Raw genomic sequence first — 23,808 nt, 5'->3', positions numbered from 1 at the left:
GACAATGCACAAAAGGGCGCTCAACACACATTGTGTGTGTGTATGAGTGTGTTTGTGTGTTGTGTGTGTGTGCACATGTACGAGGACTTTGTGTGTGCAAACACAAATCCACAAATGTGCTCATCTAAATGATTGGGATGCTGCTGAACACTTAATATTTCTGTATTTTGTAGTTAATCCATTCATTTCCAATGGTCGGTCATTTTTGACCAGGAACACAAGTGTAATGAAGTAAAAAAAACAAAAAGGTCAATTCTTTTGCTATAATTGCTCCTTAAATATTACATTTTTAACTTTTACTGTTAATGTATTATTCACATCAAATTCCACCATGCTTTATTATTGCTATTAGTCCATAAACACACAAATCTGGTGGTGACTATCTATGCGAATGCAATGTTCTGTCAGATTGACTTTGCTACCTTGCTAGGGTTTGTACTCAGCAAACCATTTTTTCCACCATGGATGTAAACACAAACTCAAGGTTCAGTTTCAAGAAGTGCTGATCCAGGAACTGGTTGGATGCAGAGATCACTCCCTGCTTCAGGGACTCACTGTGCAGTAGTACTGTATGTGTTCTGTAAGTTCTTTGTATGAAAAGCATCTGCTAAATAATAACTCTGGATTAGCTCTATTTTGCTGGTCCAATCATTGTCCAGTGTGATCAAACAGATGTTCTCTCTGCAACTGGAACAAAACAAGCTATTTTTACTGAAGACCTACTGATAACCACTTCAAAAAAAATGTATTACACATGTATTATACATTACATTACATACATTATATTCTAAGTATGAATATGTGTTTTGCAGGATTTTCTACTCATTGAATGGAGTTGCAGTTTTCTTGTTGATAAAAAATTTAAATATCGTACAACATCCTGTTGTAACACCCTGGTGCAAATAATGGTATATGCTATTTACACCCCAGTGCAAATAGTTGCAGGTATTATTTACACCCAACCCTGGTGCAAATAATGGTAGATACTAATTGTACCCTGATGCACATAGTGTCAGATACTATTTGTACCCATATTTAAATACTAACAGTATATGGGCATCACTGAAGTGTGTTTATTTAGAGTTCTACAGACACACTACATTAACCCCTAATCCTAACCTTAACCTAAACTATGGTTTCTGCCAAAAAAGAAAGCAAAACATGGTTATTACAATATAGTAATGCAATCTACACACAAGCGATGCCGAGCCGCGCTAACGAGTACGATCAACAGACCCCACCTCCGGATCAATTCCTTCTCGGCACTCCCAGACATTCACCGTGACCAAATCACTGCGATGAAATCAACATTTATATTCTTTTTTTATACATTATTTGAAGTAGTATTAGAGTGGAAACAGGAAATCGGATGGTTGCAAATAGACACTATGCTGAAAAATTAGAAGTTAGTTCTGAAAAATAATTTGTTTGCAGAGACTTCTCTTTTAATAGGTTTGATATCTGGTATTTTGTTACCTAATGTAATGACATTCACACATTTTTGTGTGTGGCTTAAGTGTCCTAATACTTTGAGGCAGGTGTATTATGTGATGTTATATTTCTTTAAAATATGCATAAAATGTCAAGTCATGCAAATTAAAAATGATAATTAATGTATGTATAAACTACTCTAAAATATATTATAGAAACCTAAACATAGTGATTTTAAATCTTTTGAGTCCTAAAAGAACCACTTACAGTTTTTATTGTTCACTAATAATATAATCACAGGTAAGCATAAAGATGGCTTAATTCAGCTCTGCCATTGTGCTTTATTTCTGATGTAGTCCTAATGAGATTTTTCATGCCTGGACTTCAGCCTGTGAAATATTGTGATTCATCGGACACAAAGATTCAGGAAGAGGCTCATCTCTGCTGGATTAATGACATACGACAAATAGAGTTCAGTGTTGGTCTCTGACAGTGAACCCAGTCAGAAATGAGACCACTATCTTAAATATTAAGCTCTTCTTTATTGTGTCTAATGGTTCTAAATCTCAGAATGTAATGCACCAAACTTAAAACTACCTCAAAAGGAGATGTTAGGCCAAATGTTCAGTCTCAGTCATCACTCAGTCACTTCCATTGAATCTTTTGTCCATACAGTAAAAATGGATAGTAACTGAGGCTACCATTCTGCCTAATGTCTCCTTTTGCATTTCACAGAAGATAAAAAGTCAAATAGGTTTGGAACAACATGAGGTTGAGTAAATACTGAAAGAATTATATTTAAAGCAATAGTTCACCCAAAAATTAAAATCAATCATTTACGTACCCTCATGCCATCCCAGATGCGTATGACTTTTTTTCTTCTGCAGAACACATACGAAGATTTTTAAAAGAATATCTCAGCTCTGTTGTTCCATACAATGCTAGTGAATGGTGACCAGAACTTTGAAGCTCCAAAAAGCACATAAAGGCAGCATAAATGTAATCCATACAACTCCAGTGGTTTAATCCATGTCTTCAGAAGTGGTCTAATTGGTTTTGGGAGAGAACAGACTAAAATATAACTCCTCCACTGTACATCTTGCCATTGCAGTCTCTATGCATGATCATGATTTCAAGCTCAATTACACTTCCTCATGAGCAGAGCGCTAGATGGCGTTAGGAAGTGTAATCGAGCTTGAAATCATGATCGCCAAGGAGACTACCGATGTCAACATTTATAGTGTAAAAGGAGTTGAATTTTGGTCTGTTCGCACCCAAAACTGATTTGATTGATTCTGAAGACATGGATTAAACCACTGGAGTCTAATGTATTACTTTTATGCTGCTTTTATGTGCTTTAAGCTTCAATGTTTTCATCACCATTTACTTGCATTGCATGGACCTATAGAGCTGAGATATTCCTCTAAAAATCTTTGTTTGTGTTCTGCAGAAGAGAGTCATGCACAGAGTAAATGATGAGAAAATTAAAATTTTGGGTGAACTATTCCTTTAAGTTTGGGAACTGAATTTTACCATAGTCATAATGAACATCTGCCAGTGGATGGTGCTATTCAGCGTAAGCAGCATATATTTCTGTGCATATGGATGTGTTTGTCAGGTTTGTACTGATCTCAGCATCCAACAGCTTGCCTACAGATCAAGAGCAGCTCTAGGATCAGTGGATGACCCATGCATCTGTGTTCAGACCATGCAGCTGTGAATGTGTCATGCACCATCCTTGATGTAATATAGGAATGCGATCAAATGCAAGTCTTTGTATAGCACTGGATGTAAACTTAAACATTTCGCACTAACCTTAAAGTCTCAGCCTCAGAGATAGACAGAAAGTCTGAGATTTTTTAACATTAATAAAAATGTTTGTAGTTTAAAATTTCATGTGTACATTAATTTTGTCCAGAGTTTCATGTCATTGGTTTGGCGAGTGTTTAAATGGTTGTTTAAGAATATAGCAGGCTGTTACAGATCAATATCTTGGGGGAAAAAATATTTGCTGCATTTGCCAGACTTCAGAGGTCCATGGCGTTGTGCCTTCAAGAGTTATGAACTCTCATAAACAATTGTCAAACTGTCTGGCTTGTGAGATTGTCTTCAGTTTGAAGCAGAACTGCAGTGTGAATTATTTTGCTAGTGATTTATTTGACTAACATCAGGTTTTATGCAAGTTCCTAAAAACAGGGTGCACAGCTTTATAACAGTACACTGGGGAAAAAAGTCATGTTGAGGAGCTTCACAGCTGATTGCAAATACAGTGATATACTTTTGAGAATTTTTCACAAAAGAGTTGGTCAAGACTTTTACATTTAATAATTTAGCAGAGGCTTGAAATTAGAGAAAGCACAAGCAATGTGTCCTATTAGTTAGCCTCTCTGGTAACTTGCTTTCTGCAAGTCTTATTTTTTACAAACATTCATGTGCAAAAGTCATATCTAAATATTATATAGATATTTTTAAGCTAATGCATTAAAAAATGTTCACCAAAAAAAAAACAGCAGAAACACTCTTTGCCTCATGTCTTTATAAATGTATTTTTCTGATTACCCGTTTTTAAAAATCTTTCATGTCTTGCTTTCATGTCTTGTCTTTGTATATGTCAATTTGAGTTACCTTCTTGACATGTCACACCTCTGCTTCCTCTGCTGTAATGCCTGTTGGTTACCTCTCTACATTATAGAGTCCTGCATTTCAGCCTGTGGCAGTGGAGAATGTTCATCCAGTTCCTCCTCCTAACTTAGGTCTGCCTCCCCCGGCCATGATGAACACAGTGCCCCCTCCGACATTCCCACCTCCAGGATTCAATCCGCCACAGATGCCTGCAGGTAGCTGCATAGAACTGCTCACTCCTGATCCTGACCGCTTGAGTCTAAACAGATCATTTAAAAAGATGCCTGGATAGACATACAGGCAGATGTTGAAATCGTATCAGGCTTTCCATAGAGCCCTTATGTAAATTCAGCCCGAAAGGTTTGGCAGTAAGCAACAAACATGGATTTGTGTGACATTTGTGCCTAACTGTGTAGGCTTTAGGATATCAATTCATACTTCATACATACTGTTATTGCTGCTGTTTACTTTTAACTGTTCATTATTTTATTTTATTTTTTTCATGTTTACAATACCTCTACAAAACACAGTAGGCATAATATGCATGATAAAAGCACATATTGTATCAGTTAGAAAATGTTATATTTAGGATGTCGTAAGGGAACTTGGCAATCTCGAGTTCCCTTCATTTTTCAAATGCTTTTACCTTTTGCTGCTGAGAAATAGCTGTTAAAGGAATATTCTGGGTTCAGTACAATTTAAGCTTAATCAACAGCATTTGTGGCGAATGCTGATTACCACCAAAAAATGATTTCGACTCGTCCCTCCTTTTCTTAAAATGAAAAAAAAAAGCAAAAGTTGAGGTGGTACTGAGGCACTTACAATGGAAGTCAATGGGGCCAATTTTTGGAGGTTTTAAAGGCAGAAAAGTGAAGCTTATAATTTTATAAGAGCACTTATATTAATTCTTCTGTTAAAACTCATGTATTATTTGAACTGTAAAGTTGTTTAAATTGTCATTTTACAGTCTTTTTAGGGTTTGTAGCATTAAGCCTCATGGAAACGTGAATTCGGAAGCTCCAAAATCCACATTAGGGTAACATAAAAGTACTTAAGATGACTCTGGTGGTTAAATCCATGTCTTCTGAAGTGATATGATAGGTGTGGGTGAGAAACAGATCAATATTTAAGTCCTTTGTACTTCACTTTCACTTTCTCCTTCTGTTTTTGGTGATTCACATTCTTTGTGCATATCGCCCCCTACTGGGCAGGGAGGAGAATTTATGACAAAAAGACTTAAATATTGATCTGTTTCTCACCCATACCTATCATATTGTGTCTGAACACAAGGATTTAACCACTGGAGTCATATGGATTACTTCTATGCTCCCTTTATGTGGATTTTGGAGCTTCAATGTTTTGGCACCCATTCACCTACAGAGCTGAAATATTCTTCTAAAAATCTTCATTTGTGTTCTGCAGAAGAAAGAAAGTCACACACATCTGGGATGGTATGAGGGTGGGTTAATGATGAGAGAATTTTGGGGTGAACTGATCCTTTAAATTGTACTGAATCTGGAATATTCCTTTAATGTTGAGGCTGTTAAGGCAATTAAATAAAGTCACCTTATCATACATTTTTACCTTGTTTTTAAAAACAGGATTCCATCCTGTCGCCCCAGTGGCCCAGATGAACCCTTGTGGTCCTCTTCCAACCATCACATCAGGTACAGCTGATCGAGTGGGACACAAACACAGAGTCACCCAAAAATAGAAAGTCTGTCTTAATTTACTCACCCTCTAATGGTTCTATACGTGCATGGCTTTGTTTCTTCTGTGGAACACAAATCTAAATTTTTGAAGAAAGAATGTGTTTTGAGCAACATGAGGGTGAAATAAACGATGACAGAATTGTGTGGTGAACTTAACCCTGACTAAATAACCCATGTACAGTCTATAGCTCAGTGGTTCTCAATTTTTTTGGTCACAGCCCCCTTTGAAACTAGAAAAACCTTTGTTTATATAAGCTCAGTGTGTGCACCTGACATATAAGGTGAAAAGGGCGGAGAAGAAGAAATTGCACACAAACTTTATTGGTTCTTCTGTGTATTATCACCACAACAAATGTAAGTGAATGAGATTTAAGAACTAGGGCAGTCTTGGGGGACCGCGCCCCACACTTTGAGAACCACTAGTATAGCTGAACATCTTCAAAATACCAAAGCCAGTGATACTGTACTGAACGTAACGCCCTTTCCCTTTTTCCTACTATCAGAAAACCCAATGGAAGAACCTTTAAAAGACTCACAGGAGGGCCCTAAAAGTCACATAGACCCAACAGAAGGTCAACAACTAAGTTCCCCACGTCCCGCCAACTTTCTGGGGCCCAGGCCTGGATTTCTACCACCACAACCCCCTATGGGACCTCGTCCGCCGCTTATGCAACCCTTCCCCAACGATATGCCACGCCCAAACATGCCACCTCCAAATATTCCCCTTCAAATGATGCCCCCCCAAATGATGGCCCCCAGGGGCCCCAACCCCATGTTCAGGGAACCCCGCGGCAGTCGGTTCCGGATGCCGATGATGGGCCCACGAGTAGAGAATTTCCCTCCACCCAGAGAACGGATCCCCCCTCAGGGGCCGCCCAGGGGTCCCAGGGAAGGAGAACAGTGGGAAGAGAAACCGTACTGGAATGATTGGCAGGAACATGGACCCGAAAGAGGGCCAGAGAGATTTGGAAATGGGCCACCGTTCCAGCGGGGTGGATGGGGCAGGGGTGGCCACCGTGGCCGAGGTAACTTTGGGAACTGAACGTAAAACAGAGGTTTTCCACTGGCCACTGGCTTCGAGTAGAACCAGAGCGATTTCACGGACTTTGACTGAAATGAGGTTTGGACTGCGGAAGACAGGGAACAGGAATAAGGAGAACGTCCACACGGACACTGTTTCAAAAGTTCATAGCCCACATGAAAATCGCAAACATTGTTTCAAAGGTTCGTGTTCAGACACGTTTCGGAATACGAGTGATGGTGCTGAACTTTCTATACATTAATATTCATCTTAATAGGAGAGAGAGAACCAGGGATCATTCAAGTGTGAAATTCCCATTGTAAGAATAAGCTCTTTCTATCTCTCCCTGTGAAATCGAAGGGGTCCGCAGTTTTTCAGACATTGATTCGCTACCTCTAGTGTAATCTGAAACATACGTGCAAACAGCAAGAGGTCTAGTATGATACTTTAAATGTTTATAGTCCGGCTTAGACACTTTAAGAAGTTCTACCATGAAGAAATCAACTCTGAAAAACATCCTGCCCACATTTCGTTGTATATATTTGTTAGTAATATTTTGTTTAAAGCTTCTGTACCCTTTCAACGATAAAGAAGAGAGTAGCTACAGTGTACTGTGATGAAAATGATCCGTTTTTATCAAACTGGAGGTTACGCGTGCATAATTCTGCCGAAGAGTATTGTCTGTGGGCGTTTCATTTTACGAAACTATTTTTTTATCATTCCTGCTTTCATTTTCTTTGTGAATTGTTTATATTAACATGCTAAAACAAAAACGAGTAAATGTTATATAGCCACTTAAACTGAGTTCTTGTTCATTTTCTGAAGATGACTTGATGTGAAGAAAGTAGTTTTGGAGTTATTTCAGTAGAGGTCGCTATTTGTCAACACTCACAGATCTAAGCCCTGTCAGACTAGCAATTATTTATTTCTCATAACATCTGCTGGTTAAGAACTTGTGTTATTACCCAGATAGCACACGTACATCTCAGAGATGTCTGTTTAAGAGTGTTTCATCTGCAAAGCATCACATTCTTATTAGCATCTGCTAAACATCTTAAAAAGGTCTGATTTACAAACATTCTAAATCATAAACATATCAAAGTCATCTGCTGAATGTTTTGCATCTGAAAGCAAACGTCTTTTATTCCAGATGAGCAAACGATCTAAAAAATACATCTTCCTGATCACACATCAAGTAGAGTCTCCCTGATAGCACACGTACATCACTTGGACATCTTTTTGATGTATGTGTTTACATCTGGAAGATGTATTTTTTAGATTATTGGTTTATCTGGAATACGTCTATTCGATGTTTCCTCTCAGATGTTAGTAAGACATTCAGCAGATGTCTCTGAGACTTTATGATTTAGGATGTTTGTAAATCTGATCTTTTCAAGATGTTTATTAGATGTTAATTAGAATGTGTTGCTTTCCAGATAAATTGCTCTTAAAATTACATTTTTAGAGGTGTATGTGTGCTATCTGGGATATTTAAATAATATGCAAGCTATATTTACATATTATTTACATAACACGAAATGGTAAGAGTAAAGCCATGTAATGGTATACTAAAAAATGGTGAACTTTTGGCCACCAGTGTGTGTGTGTGTGTGTGTATACACACACACACACACACACACACAGCCAGTGTTTTCATTCCTCAAAACAATGATTGACTGATGAGTTTCTAGAGAAAGCTGTTTCATTTTTGCCATTTTTGATCTAATATTGACCTTAAGACATGCCAGTATATTGCACACTGTGGCAACTCAGAAACAAACACAAAGACAATGTTAAGCTTCATTTAACGAACCAAATAGCTTTCAACTGTGTTTGATATAATGGCAAGTGATTTTCTAGTACCAAATGATCAATTTAGCATGATTACTCAAGGATAAGGTGTTGGAGTGATGGCTGCTGTCTATATTTGGTCAAAAATGACTTTTTTCAAATAGTGATGATGCTGTTTTTTTACACCAGTAATGTCCTGACTATACTTTGTGATCAGTTGAATGCCACTTTGGTGAATTAAAGTACCACTTTCCTTCCGAAACAGCAAAATCTGTACGTTATTCCAAACTTTTGGCTGCCAGTTTGTATATTTATATATATATATATATTTATATACAGGTGCATCTCAATAAATTAGAATGTTGTGGAAAAGTTCATTTATTTCAGTAATTCAACTCAAATTGTGAAACTTGTGTATTAAATAAATTCAATGCACACAGACTGAAGTAGTTTAAGTCTTTGGTTCTTTTAATTGTGATGATTTTAGCTCACATTTAACAAAAACCCACCAATTCACTATCTCAAAAAATTAGAATATGGTGACATGCCAATCAGCTAATCAACTCAAAACACCTGCAAAGGTTTCCTGAGCCTTCAAAATGGTCTCTCAGTTTGGTTCACTAGGCTACACAATCATGGGGAAGACTGCTGATCTGACAGTTGTCCAGAAGACAATCATTGACACCCTTCACAAGGAGGGTAAGCCACAAACATTCATTGCCAAAGAAGCTGGCTGTTCACAGAGTGCTGTATCCAAGCATGTTAACAGAAAGTTGAGTGGAAGGAAAAAGTGTGGAAGAAAAAGATGCACAACCAACCGAGAGAACCGCAGCCTTATGATTGTCAAGCAAAATCGATTCAAGAATTTGGGTGAACTTCACAAGGAATGGACTGAGGCTGGGGTCAAGGCATCAAGAGCCACCACACACAGACATGTCAAGGAATTTGGCTACAGTTGTCGTATTCCTCTTGTCAAGCCACTCCTGAACCACAGACAACGTCAAAGGCGTCTTACCTGGGCTAAGGAGAAGAAGAACTGGACTGTTGCCCAGTGGTCCAAAGTCCTCTTTTCAGATGAGAGCAAGTTTTGTATTTCATTTGGAAACCAAGATCCTAGAGTCTGGAGGAAGGGTGGAGAAGCTCATAGCCCAAGTTGCTTGAAGTCCAGTGTTAAGTTTCCACAGTCTGTGATGATTTGGGGTGCAATGTCATCTGCTGGTGTAGGTCCATTGTGTTTTTTGAAAACCAAAGTCACTGCACCCGTTTACCAAGAAATTTTGGAGCACTTCATGCTTCCTTCTGCTGACCAGCTTTTTAAAGATGCTGATTTCATTTTCCAGCAGGATTTGGCACCTGCCCACACTGCCAAAAGCACCAAAAGTTGGTTAAATGACCATGGTGTTGGTGTGCTTGACTGGCCAGTAAACTCACCAGACCTGAACCCCATAGAGAATCTATGGGGTATTGTCAAGAGGAAAATGAGAAACAAGAGACCAAAAAATGCAGATGAGCTGAAGGCCACTGTCAAAGAAACCTGGGCTTCCATACCACCTCAGCAGTGCCACAAACTGATCACCTCCATGCCACGCCAAATTGAGGCAGTAATTAAAGCAAAATGAGCCCCTACCAAGTATTGAGTACATATACAGTAAATGAACATACTTTCCAGAAGGCCAACAATTCTCTAAAAATGTTTTTTTTATTGGTCTTATGATGTATTCTAATTTTTTGAGATAGTGAATTGGTGGGTTTTTGTTAAATGTGAGCCAAAATCATCACAATTAAAAGAACCAAAGACTTAAACTATTTCAGTCTGTGTGCATTCAATTTATTTAATACACGAGTTTCACAATTTGAGTTGAATTACTGAAATAAATGAACTTTTCCACGACATTCTAATTTATTGAGATGCACCTGTATATGGCACTAGGCACCCACACAGACCCCCACCCCACGGTCAACAACTTTGAGGGCATGTTGAAGCAGGTTTTGCCCAGGGCGCCATACAAGCTAGAACCACTATTGGTCAAATATAACCTATTTTCATCGTGTAAAAATTGTAAACATGCATAGAATGGTTGCTGATATACATAAATGAATATGACCAAAACGGCAAGCGCTAACAATTAGCTGTATTTTGAAAAATGAACAAAACCTATCATTCACTACAGAAACTGTACTCTCCTCCGTTTAGGACTCTTCCCATCTCGACAACTTGTGTATCATCTAGAATTCCGAGTTTCCCACTTGAACTTCCGACTTCGCTGGATCATTCATGTGCTCGGAACTCGTAATTACAATTTTTCCAAGTCCACTTGAAGGGCACATATGAAACAAGTGATGTCTATAGAAAACAATGAAAATTTGCAAAGTATCTCTAATGAGCAGAGTATTTTTTTATTGTGCAAAATTTCCAATGCAAAAGCTGTGAAATTATTATTTAGTTGTGTTTATTTAGGATACATCAAATGCTAGCTATGTAAGTAGCATTTGCAGCACAAAGGAGGCGGCCATTTTTTTTTTTTTTTTTTTTTTTTAAATGAAATTTCCATCACTGTCATTTCCACCACAGTAGCCTACAGAATGTGGTGGAAATGACACTCTGGCTGGAATTCCCATGACTTTCATGGGGGGGTAAAAAATGACAAAAATGACATAAATGTCTTGTGATAGCTAGCTACATGCATACAATGTTGGACATTGTTAGTAGAAAAAAAAAAAAAAAAAAAAAAAACTAGTGAGAATGTGAAAAATGTATTAACGAGTCCACAGTGCTAAAAGTGTTTTAGTTTTGTTTAATGTATGCCTGCTTCCATTTAGGTTATATTGTAATTTTAATAAATGTCGTACTTTTCAAAAATGTGGAAAGTAGTAGAAATATAGAATGAGTGTGTCTTTTGACTGGTAGTATAAATTGAGAGCCTCGATTTTGTCCTTTTAACGCATTTTAAATATTTTCATTCACAAAATTACTTTTACTGTTAATGTCTTGTGGTTTATGGCTCAGCATGATGCCAACAAGTGTGTTCGCTTGATCTAGGTTAGCTCTTGTGATCCACGGGCACAGCGCGCTCACGTGCGCGCGCACCCTCCCTCAAGTCTCGGGCGCGTGCAGAGCTCCGAGTCTGACAGCAGAGACTCGCGGATGCCATGATGTCTCACGTCACAAGAGAGCATACGGGATGATGACAGGTATGTACACATAATAACACGCATGTGTAAACGTATGGCATTTGTTTTGACTGGAATCGCGTTATAGGCGAAACAATGAAGGATGATGCGCGTGACTGCGGCATCACTAAAGACCGCACGTGCTGGACGCGCAGTGTTAATTGACTCGCTGTAATTGCGTTTGTTTGTCTATCCAGACATTGACCGTACTGAAAGCGGCATTTGGCTTTAACATGGCCGGTTTTTATGTGGTACGTGTTTTATTATCAGCTGGTTAAGTGAAAATTATTCGCGTTTAGAGATGCATCAGGCGTTTCGCGTGCATTCTGAATTCGCGCACCTGTCACTCGCGTGTGCAACATGCTCCGTCAGTGCCAAGGGCATCAGCTCCAGCGTGACCCTGTATGTGCTTACACCCCAGTGCACACTGTACAGCTCTCATATGGTATGAGCTCTTAAAATTGATCATTGCTCATGTCATTTGAAGATTTTCTCTAGAATGAATAAATGAATGAGTGATTGGCTCCTCTGTGCGTGCGTGCGTGATGGTCTGACCCCTGCTGTCTAGCATCTGGTGCATGGAGATCTGCACTAGATCGCATCTTATTAAACATTTATTTTTGGGGTGCATTTCCATTAAAATGATTAAATTAGGCAGTTCATAAAAAAATATTTGAATTGCCATTTGTGATGACATTTTAAAATGATTACAGAGTCTAGGAGACACTACTTTAATAGCTAGTGGTGCTTGCATGCCTGTGCAAAACTCTTGCCATGATGCAACCCTGATCCAGATTTCTGTTTGATGATGTGTGTATATGCAAGACCTATTTTTTATGTTGTTTGCTCATCTGCAATTCGACTATAAGTCGTTTCTTTCGGATGTCTTAAAGTTTTGCAAAACTGATCTTTTTAAGATGTTTTGCAGATTTTAATTAGATTGTAATGCTTTCCAGATGAAAAGATCTAAAACAGAGATCTCGGAGATGTATGTGTTCTATGGGTAATTGTGGGTGGTTGCCAGGGCATTTCTATGCAGTTGATAGGTGTTCAAAGTCATTTTTTGGTAGGTTTGGTTGCTAGGGTGTTCTGGATGGTTGTTAGGCAATCTTTTAACATGAACAAACAATGAATAATACCTTTTTACTTAATAACTTTAAGTACTTTAAACTTTAATACTTAATAATCTTGGTTACTGTTCATTTTAACAAATACTAATACATTTTTAAAATTACAATTTGTATATGTTAACATTAGTAAATGCACTATGATCTAACATTAAAAAAATAGTTTTATAAATTAACTAGGGCTGTCAAACAATAAAACATTTTAATCTAATTAATTACATGGTATGGAGATTAATTGCATATATAAATATTTGCTGAGAAAGCACCTCAAAAAACAATAATTCAATATATAATGATTAAATAATTATAAATAGTTGTATTTAAATAATTAATATATATATATATATATATATATATATATATATATATATATAACTTAGAACCGTACATTTGTAAACACATCCCTGCATTAGGATTGTGCTCCATCAAGCTGAGTTTGAACGCAAGAACGTGTTCATCCCTGCGTCCCAAAACGCATACTGTCATAGTATGTACTGTATTTGATGAAGGACTTACTTATCTGCCGGCAAAACAGTACTTCCTTTTAGGTATGCATGCGAGTAGTAGATTTAGGACATACTTCATCTGGGGACGTGGGCATTGTCTCGTGACCCGCATATTTGACGTAAGAACTACAACCGCAAAAACGATCTGCTCTGGTTTTGTTAAACAAGCACCATTTAAGCACAAGGAACAATTATCTTGGTATATGGAGCACTTACAGTTGAGAAGAGCCGACTCGCGATTCACCATCGTTCTTTTAAATCCAGCATTTTGAACGTGACGTCGCCTCAGCTCTTGAGGGATTATGGGATTGTTAACTGTCCACTTCAGAATCTCACCAGAAACAGTATATCATCCAGGTACTTCTCGCTTACGGCTTCATGAATACTGTGAATTCGGACATACTACTCCATTGGCATACTGTTTTTGGCATACTATATAGTAGGGAAGTATGGATATTCAGATGCAGTGCATATCTTGTGCTGTCTGCTGTGGATAAGTGTGGTATGCTCTCAGAATTTTATGCGTGTTGCCTTAACAGCTGGAGTTTCGCTTACAGCCCCCTGCTGAAAACAGGTGGTTCTTCAAGCCTGAATTGCTCCTATGGTGGCAATATTCCTTGATTAATTGCACACGATTAATTGCTTTGATTTTTTAAATCGACAGCCCTAAAATTAACATTATGAACTAACATGAACAATTGCATTTTTATAAATTAACATTAACAAAGATTAATAAATGCTTCAAAAATAGTTATTGATTGTTAGTTCATAATACCTGTTGCATTTGCTAATGTTACCAAATTCAACCTTATTGTACAAGAAGGTTGTATTTGCTAACAATCGTTAACTACAGTAGTTAATATGACCAAACATTGAACAGTACTTTTATAGCACTTATTAATCTTGGTTAATGTTAATTTCAACATATACAAATACATTTGTAAAATTAAAAGTTACGTATATTAACATTAGTTAATGCATTATTAACTAACATGAAAATACAATAAAACATTTTTTAAAATGCTATTAAAATATAGTTCATTGTTACTCCATGATACTTAATGCATTTACTAAAGTTAACATATAGGACTAAAGTGTTACAATATCAGCATTATGCTGTATACACAGGTCTGTAGTAGTGATAGAGCGATATATCATCCAGGCTGTCGATATTTGGTCATTTTGTGATTATCGCATTGGCCATTAACCATGCTCGCAGAAGTGTTACCGACCTCTTGTGTCAGTTCCAAAATCGACTAATAGATTTGTCAATGGATAGTAAAAAATGTCAAGGTTTTCAAATTGTATTTATTTCAAATTTAAGCGAACACGAGTAAGTATTGAATAAAATAAATGTTAGTTTCACTTTAGAAATGTTGTGTACATCTGATTTGCTGTTAAATTGTATTTTGTACATCAGCATTTATATCGGTCATCTGCCATCCTGTTCTCAAGATATCGGTATCGGCATCAGACATTGCAAAACCTACAGTATATTGGTCGACCAGTAGTCTATAGATTGGCATCGGCTATTGAAAAACCCTTATTGGTTGAGGACAACTCACTACTGATATCATATTTAAAGAAATCAAAAGTGTTTTGTAATTAGAAACTGTTGCGGACAGCTGTTTTCTCAAATGCTTACTAACCATTATAGCAGTAAAAACATGAGATGACATTAAAATAGAAACAAAGTCCCAAGCAGTACATGAAGACCCCAGAGCATTTGATGGGTGTGAACCATATGTGAGAGTGTTTGCTTAAAGAACTTTCAGTTGTAGCCTGATGTGTCCCGGGGGTAGAAAGAGCATACCACTGAACCTCTCCCTCTCTCTCTCTCTCTCTCTCGCACGCATTCACCCCTCACCTTTATCAGATAGCAGATACATATCTTTGATGCTTCAAGACTCAAGCAATGTAACACATACAATTAATCTACTTTATAATCATAATTCATTACGTATTTGCTCAGTACTAATACCTATATATTCATTTTGAATGTGAAATGGACATTTAGGTTGTTTAGATTTTTGACATGTGTTTTATTGGTTAGTTCTAAATTTACAATCTTTTACATTGTTTTAATATAATGGCCACAAATCACCCCTGTCTGCTGGTACGTTCCAGCTGTCATAAATCTTCTGTATCTGTGGACATTATTCAAACCGTCTCGGTTTGTGTGGGCCTGTTGTTTGATTTGTGTATTAATAGCAGGGCTGTTTGCACAGATCTTGACGTTTGTTCATATGCCCTGTAAGTCCTCCAAATATGCATATTATAAATCTTCCAGACGTGAATTATTCATTTGATACCCACTTTACAGAATTGTTCATTCATTCCAAAAATGGACCAGAATAAATGGTGCACTGTTTTTGCTGAGACAGTTGTTTTGTGTTTGTTTATAATAAGGTCAGCTGGATTCACTGACCAACTATTTATGTCGACTGCTTGTCAGCAAAAATTCTGAGGGTGCAATTTGAATTATTCCGGGTTTATTTGTACTCTTGTCTTTGACGTATTTACACACTGAATTAAGAGTGTTGCTGATCCTTTAAATCTTTTTTCATGATTTATCATATATATATAAATCTGGGTTATAGTAGCTGAGTTTCCATCCACATATTTTTATGTGCATTATGGGATATCGCATAAAAACTGCTGGATGGAAATACCAAGATGCGAATAAAATCGTCAAAATCTGCATTAAAAAACGTATAAGCTCGCTTGAGGTGGATACATTTTTTATTCTATAAGAAGAAATGCGTTTAAACTCTGATGGAAACACATTTACAGAATAAACTCCTATTGAATTTATTAGGAATACAAGATGCACTGAATAACTCGTTCATAAATGGATTAACCAGCGGGCCAATCATCACATCTGAAATGTTGCTCTGGTCATTCTGAAACGGCAGTGTCTAGAATATCCAAAGCCTGCATAGAGTTTGCTGAGCAAATAAGTATACAAACTTGAACTGTGCTGAAGAGCAGGTTTATTGACACTTTTGAAAAATATATTGTTGTAGATCCGCACGGCAAAGACATAAGGATTGAGGAGTGCACACACAGTGTTCCCAGAAGTGTGTAATTCGCTCTTGCTCCCAAACATGACACAAAGTGCTTTACAGTGTTTTGTCTGCGTGCTCGAAACTGTGAGTATTTTATTAATAAAAGAGTCACAGTGGCTACAATTTCTCCAGAAGTGAACACATGGGATTAAAACACAGCTTTATTCGCTCATTTTCTTTGCGATATTATGGGTTTAAGCATAAATTAAATTCGCAACTTGGATGGAAACATAGCCAGTGAGGCACTTACAATGGAAGTGAATGGGGGCCAATCCATAAATGTTAAAAGACTCACTGTTTCAAAAGTATAGCCTCAAGATGTAAACAACACTATATATGTGTTAACGGTTTTAGTGTGATAAAATCTTTAACTGGCATTTACCAGTTACAGGGTTTACCAATGTTACGCTGTTATGATATGAAGTTGTAATATTGGATATAATTTTAAACAGATATGGTTCGTAAGCGATTTTATCACACTAAAATAATGTTAACACATATAATGTTTACATCTTGTGGCTAAACTTTTAAAACTGTGTGAATTTTAATGTTTAAGGATGGACCCTGTTCACTTCCATTATAAATGCCTTACTAGAACCGCGATTTTTGCTTTTATACTTTAAATAAAGGGACAAATCAAAATACATTTTTGTGGTTATCAACATTATGCCACAAATGCTATTGACTGATCTTAAAGGAATATTCCGGGTTCAATACAAGTTAAGCTCAATCGACAGCATTCGTGGCATAATGTTGATTACCATAAAAATACATTTCAACTTGTCCCTCCTTGTCTTTAAAAAAGCAAATATCTGGGGGCCTGGGTAGCTCAGCAAGTATTAAGGCTGACTACCACCCCTGGAGTCGCGAGTTCAAATCCAGGGTGTGCTGAGTGACTCCAGCCAGGTCTCCTAAGCAACCAGATTGGCCCAGTTGCTAGGGAAGGTAGAGTCACATGGGGTAACCTCCTCGTGGTCATGATTAGTGATTCTCGCTCTCAGTAGGGCACATGGTAAGTTGTTTGTGGATCGCGGAGAGTAGCATGAGCCTCCACATGCTGTGAGTCTCCGCGGTGTCATGCACAACGAGCCACGTGATAAAATGTGCAGAGTGATGGTTTCAGAAGTGGAGGCAACTGAGACTTGTCCTCTGCCACCCGGATTGAGGCGAGTAACCGCACCACCACGAGGACCTACTAAGTAGTGGGAATTGGGCATTCCAAATAAAATTAAATTAAAAAAAAGCAGTGAGGCACTTACAATGGAAGTGAATGGGGTTAAAATACTCACTGTTTCAAAAGTATAGCCACAAGATGTAAACAATATGTGTGTTGACATGATTTTAGTTTGAAATAAATCACTCATTGACCGTTTTTTTGTAAAGTTAGGCTATATCCAATATTACAACTTCAATGCCAAGACAAAGTAATGCAGGAAACCCTAAAACAATTATAAAAATGATGATTTAAACAACTTTACCACTCAAATAATCCACGAGTTTTAACAAAAGAATTAATTTAAGTGGTTTTATAAAATAATAAGCTTCACATTTCTGCATTTAAACCCTCCAAAAATTGGCACCAATCATTTCAATCGTTTTTCAAAAGGGGAAAAAATTACTGCTTATTTATTGGCCAACGTTTCAATAAATAAGCTTGCATTTTGAGTTGTGTTTTATATATGATTCCTTCATATATTTATGAAAAAACGAATACATTTATTAGGTGTGCATTTACTCAATTGTCTTTTCAAAGGAACACTTTCTGTAAGGCATTTAAATATAACTTAAGCAGGCTATAAACCCATGCACTTATTAAATAGTTTTTGTTTAACATTTTATGATTTCTTCCTCGAAATGGGATTAGCGCATCATATAATTGCTCTTGATTGACGCACACACGTGTGACGCTGGCGCAGGAGATTAACTTTAGCTAAAAGTTTGATGGCGCAAAAGTGAATTTCAGATTTTTTTTTTAGCGTTCATTGAAAATTAAAATATTCCAAACAGAATAGACATTCAGACCCTAATGAAGGAATTCATCTGCTCTACTCCAGAGTGCAAGTCCACCTTCGATGTACTGTAGGTAGGCACAAGAGTTTATTTTTTATGTATTTATTTTTGTTTATTTGCTTTTGCCATGCAGGCGCGTTTTTTACATGACAGTGTAAAATAGCCCACCAGTCGTTTTTAAATAGCGCAATTTGTGTTATCCTGACTTCCCTTGTTAAGGTGGGCCATTACGTTACAAGCGCTAGATGTCTCACTATTTTCTGTCAAAAACGTAACGTAATATATATAGTCATATGTACTAGTGTGCGTGATCCAGTTTAGATGAGTGTTCTGGGCAATGTATTTATTTGTTCTGTTTTGTGGAGTTTTGATGTGTTTTATATACAGTATGTTTTTTTACAATCTATTGAATATGTGTGCGTCTCAATCAGTTTCCTAATTTGATAGTCAGGGCACTGATCAGTGAGTCGGCCATTTTTAGGGCTGTCTCATTCGCAAAATCGTTCCAGTGCACTGAAATGTTCACGCCCTAAAAAAATCCCACAATGCACCGTTAAAACCAGGGAGCATCGTTGCTCACTATGTTCCCTTACCGGAAACGTCGTCATGTCTTCTGAAGTCTCTCAGTTCATTAGAAGATGAGCACAAGTGTAAATATATGATGAAAAAGCATTATTTTTATGAGTTGTTAAAAGGTTAAAAATACACTCCTTTATATTTTTATTTCTTTATGTCATTTATCTGTTATAATAACACTGTATGTTTGAATATCTTCAACGAAAATGAACGATAGTGTCATTTATACAGCGATGTTGTTGATTAATAACAGCTGCGCTTGAATGCGCAAGCTTGTTCTCCTGTCACTGGTGACTGCGTCATAAGTGTCCCAATGTTTAGTGGATGAACACCCTTACCAGTGCCCAAATTCGTGTTCACGATATACTAATTCACGACATAGGGAGCTAGGGAGCTGATTGAGACACACCCTAAACCCCACCCCCGCCAATTCAGCACCACCACCCCAAAACATCTTCCTGCGCCCCTGATTGAACCCAGAATATTCCTTTAAGTATTCAACTTTGTAAAAGCAAATCACTGTAAAACCACTTGTACAAGCACCAATATAAAAAATCTCATTTTCAATACTTCAGTCAATGTTGCCAGTGACTTACTGTCTGGAGTACCGTAGTACAGTTGTGTTTGCTCAGGAAATTAAGCGATAATTTCTCAAGTTAAGTACTGGCTTGAGTCCAAGCTTGAATTAATTTGATATACTTACTACTTTCCATGGATGGAGTCCAGACAACATGCCCACTTGAAGGAGATAGATAAACTGCTTAAGAATGTTTTTGTTGTTTTAAATGTCCCTCTCTGAGCATAACTCATCTCTATTGCTTTAATCACTGGCTGATGGCCAGAATGGTCTTGTGAGGGTTACAATATTTGCATCTTCCATAGCGAACAACAAATTCCTTTTTCCTTCTCATATACAATGAGAATATACTGTATAATTCATTGTGCATCCTTTGCAGCAACTTATTTGTTTATTTGATCATTTTGAGTTGTTCTAACTAAATATACGTTGTAATCTGATTATTTGTGTTTGAGTTGTGTTCCCATGGTTGGACACAAATGGATGTGTTACAGTGTGTTGCGAGGCTTGTTTTGGATATTTGATTTGATTCATTGACATGGAAGCTGTGTACATGGTGTCGCAAGATTCCCAGGATTCATTTAAGAAAAAATTATAGTAGCAACATTTACTGATATGATACTCTGATATGATTGTTGTTTCATATGATCTCAAGGCTACTTGTCTCCACACTTTTGGGTTAGTTACAGGCTACTTGTCCTGCCTTTTAGTGTAGAAGCAAAACACAATAATAAGTGTCTTTGGGGACATTGTGGGGACCACCTAAATTTAGCATTCAGTCAATATTGGTGATTCTCACAAAGGAAATGGAAATGTCCTGGTCACATTTAACCCCAAATCAATGCATAAATAAATAAATAATTTATATTTTGCATAAAGAAAATTAATCTTATGTTTAGGACCATTCAAATTTTCTTTGCATGGCATTTTCAGGACACTTAAGTACACTTTACCCCACCACCCGTTTTCAATGATGATTGTCGTCATTTTACAGTATTTTATTTATTTATTTTTTTCTGTATTACATAAAAAAATATGCTGTTGTACAATGATTTTTTTTTAAATTAAAATCTGCAAAAAAATGTACGGCATGTACTAAGGGAGTATTACTAAGATGTATAATACTAGAATATCATTTTTTCACATTGCCCTTAATGAGAATATCATATTGACCAGCCTTTTTAGTATTACGGTAATGTGAATTGGTGGTAAAATGTGTGTAACTTTCATTAAAATAATGTCACAGTGTAAAATATTTTAATGGTCCTAAAAATAGGCTTCGTTTTCTATATGCAAAATATATATTCTTATTTTTGTTTGATTTTGGAGTCAAATAGCACCAGAACATTTTCCAGACAGGTTTCTTGAGAATCTCCCATTTGGGTTTTTCAATTCACACTCATGATAATATTTAGTGAGCAAGTTATATATCCCATCGTATTGAATCTTTTACAAACTTAAATTCATAAAACTTGAATAAATTTAAGTTTTATTAGTTTGATTTTGTTAAAGATTATGCAATTCCATTTGATGGAATTTTTTATGAAATTGAAATGCATAAAAAATATGTATATATATATATATGTATATACAATATATACTGTATAACATATGTATCAGCCACAACATTAAACCACCTGCCTAATATTATGTAGGTTCCCCTCATGCCGCCAGAACAACGCCAACCCTTCTCACCACAATTGTACAGAGCGGTTATCTGAGTTACAGTAGACTTTGTCGGTTTGAACCAGTCTGGCGATTCTCTGTTGACCTCTCTCACCAACAAGGCGTTTCCGTCCACAGACCTGCCGCTCATGTTTTTTGTTTTTGGCACCATTCGGAGTAAATTCAAGAGTAAATTGTGCTTGAAAATCCCAGGAGATCAGCAGTTACAAAAATACTCAAACCAGCCCATCTGGCACCAACAATCATCCATGCGATTATCTAATCAGCCAATCGTTTGGCTGCAGTGCATAAAATAATGCAGATACGGGTCAGGAGCTTCAATTAATATTCACATCAACCATCAGAATGGAGAAAAAAATGTGATCTCAGTGATTTGGACCGTGGCATGATTGTTGGTGCCAGATGGGCTGATATGAGTATTTCTGTAACTGCTGATCTCCTGGGATTTTCACACACAACAGTCTCTAGAATTTACTCAGAATGGTGCCAAAAACAAAAAACATCCAGTAAGCAGCAGGTCTGTGGATGGAAACACCTTGTTGATGAGAGAGGTCAACAGAGAATGGCCAGACTGATTCAAATTGACAAAGTCTATGGTAACTCAGATAACGGCTCTGTACAATTGTGGTGGTGTATGTACACAATATAAACTCGGAATTCACTTAAAAATAGTTGATAAGAGAAAATGTTCATTATTTACTTACAAGGCCATTAGTAGATTTTGGAACCATGGGTTCCTGTAGCTCAACTGGTAAAGCATGTCACTAGCAATGCCAAGGTTATGGGTTCGATTCAATGTTTTATTTTATTGATGCGAGAGAGGCCTGCAGTTCCTTGGATGTTGTCCTTGGCTTTTTTGTGACTTCCTGGATGAATTGCTGCTGTGCTCTTGGAGGAATTTTGGAAAGTCGGACACTTCTGGGACGGTTCACTACTGTGCCAAGTGTTCTCCATTTGGAGATAATGGCTCTCACTGTGGTTCTTTGGAGTCCCAGAGCCTTTGAAATAGCTTTGTAACCCTTCCCAGACGGATGTATTTCAATCACCTTTTTCCTCCTCATTTCTGGAATTTCTTTCGACCTTGGAATAGTGTGCTACTGGGTGAGACCTTTTAGCCAACTTCATGCTGCTGAAAAAGTTCAATTTAGGTGTTGATTTGATAACCAGGCCTGTTCAGTGTCTAGTCCAGCTGAACCCCTTTTATGAATACAGTTTCATAGATTTGGGGATTTAGTAACTAAGGGGGCAAATACCTTTTCACACAGGCCCAGTTGGTTTTGGATAACTTCAGTAAATAACATTATCATTTAAAAACTGTATTTTGTGTTTACTCAGATTGCGTTCGTTTTTGTAAAAATTTGTTTTAATTTTTGAAACAATTTAGTATGAGATATACACATCAACAGAAGAAATCAGTATGGGGGCAAATAATTTGTCACAGCACTGGATCTGTTTTAAAGCTGTAATTGCTTTGATTTCTGTTCTAATAGATTAATCTGCACTCAGGCCTGTCTTTAGCACAGGACAGGACAGCTGTGATTTTGATCTTGCATAATTGATCATGTATCTTTATTTTTGCCAGTAATCGCTGCTGGGAAGAGAGAGGAGAGTCACTGGAATAGTGTGGCTGATAAAGGACATATACACATGCACACTGGGGGAATTCACTAATAATGATTTGCGCCCGCCGATAGCATAATTTATTTGCATGCGCTGTCTGCGTTGTTTTGGCACCTGATTAACTAAAGTAATTATGCAAGTCAAGTAATGGCACAAACATACCCACCAAATCTGTTCCTGCAGAACCCTTCTAATAGGGGAGCCTACAAGCTTCGCCTAAAATAGCATAACGCGGCACTCCCATTGACTTTCTATTGGTGGTACAGTGGCGAGGAGACACGAGGCCGTTCTTTTTGAATGGATGTCTATGGAGGAGATGCTTCAGTGTGCTGAATAAACTGCTTTTGTGAGGAAACAGCTCATCACTTAATGAATTATTGTCTCCTATTGTAGAGCAATGGAGGTTGTTATCTCCATATTATATATATATATATATATATATATATATATATATATATATATATATAGTTGTTATATAGTTTGCAAGGGAAACTATTTCAGAAAATAAATCCCCTCTCTGGTCTCTAAGGGTCTCCGTACTAATCTGTTTTCATTCAAATGAACATTTTGAAAACAACATTAGAAAAAGGAAAACTGAGTTTTGAAATAAAAATGGAATAGTGTGGGCTTTTGAAATGTCAGTGTTTTCCACCACTTCTATTCCAATCCTGATAAATATGAAGGATAAATTATGTGATCTGTGAGCTGCATCAGGTTCAAGGAGGGTGGTGTGTATGTCGACGTGACTCTAGCTCATGACTTTGAGACCTGGAATGACTCGGCATCCCCTATCCCCGTTATTACTCCACTACGGCTGATGAACCTGCAAGGGAATTATGGGAAAACTGAAAGTGGCCGTCTGTTAGTTGTAATTTGCACTGGGGCATTCA

General features: G+C 37.2%; 2 protein-coding genes across 4 annotated transcripts in view; both read left to right on the top strand.

Annotated features, from left to right (window-relative positions):
- The window catches only part of scaf4b (SR-related CTD-associated factor 4b), a 42,752-nt gene extending 33,791 nt beyond the window's left edge, over nucleotides 1-8,961 (top strand). The window contains exons 17-19 of one of the 2 annotated variants that reach the window (XM_051679221.1): nucleotides 4,124-4,268; nucleotides 5,655-5,720; nucleotides 6,269-8,961. In XM_051679221.1, coding sequence (XP_051535181.1) covers nucleotides 4,124-4,268; nucleotides 5,655-5,720; nucleotides 6,269-6,807 — 750 coding nt within the window. In that variant the 3' untranslated portion in view covers nucleotides 6,808-8,961. The remainder of the gene's footprint in view (nucleotides 1-4,123; nucleotides 4,269-5,654; nucleotides 5,721-6,268) is intronic. The other variant, XM_051679222.1, reaches the window with a different exon arrangement.
- A 2,661-nt stretch (nucleotides 8,962-11,622) lies between these two features.
- LOC127429880 (rho guanine nucleotide exchange factor TIAM1-like) overlaps nucleotides 11,623-23,808 on the top strand; it is a 102,460-nt gene continuing 90,274 nt past the window's right edge. The window contains exon 1 of one of the 2 annotated variants that reach the window (XM_051679207.1): nucleotides 11,623-11,769. The gene's annotated coding sequence lies outside the window, so the exon portion shown is untranslated. The remainder of the gene's footprint in view (nucleotides 11,770-23,808) is intronic. The other variant, XM_051679201.1, reaches the window with a different exon arrangement.

This window comes from Myxocyprinus asiaticus, chromosome 39 (genome assembly GCF_019703515.2).
Source record: "Myxocyprinus asiaticus isolate MX2 ecotype Aquarium Trade chromosome 39, UBuf_Myxa_2, whole genome shotgun sequence".
In the NCBI taxonomy this organism is placed as follows: domain Eukaryota; kingdom Metazoa; phylum Chordata; class Actinopteri; order Cypriniformes; family Catostomidae; genus Myxocyprinus; species Myxocyprinus asiaticus.
Note: the sequence above shows the minus strand (reverse complement) of the source record. Positions and strands in the feature narration are given on the sequence as shown.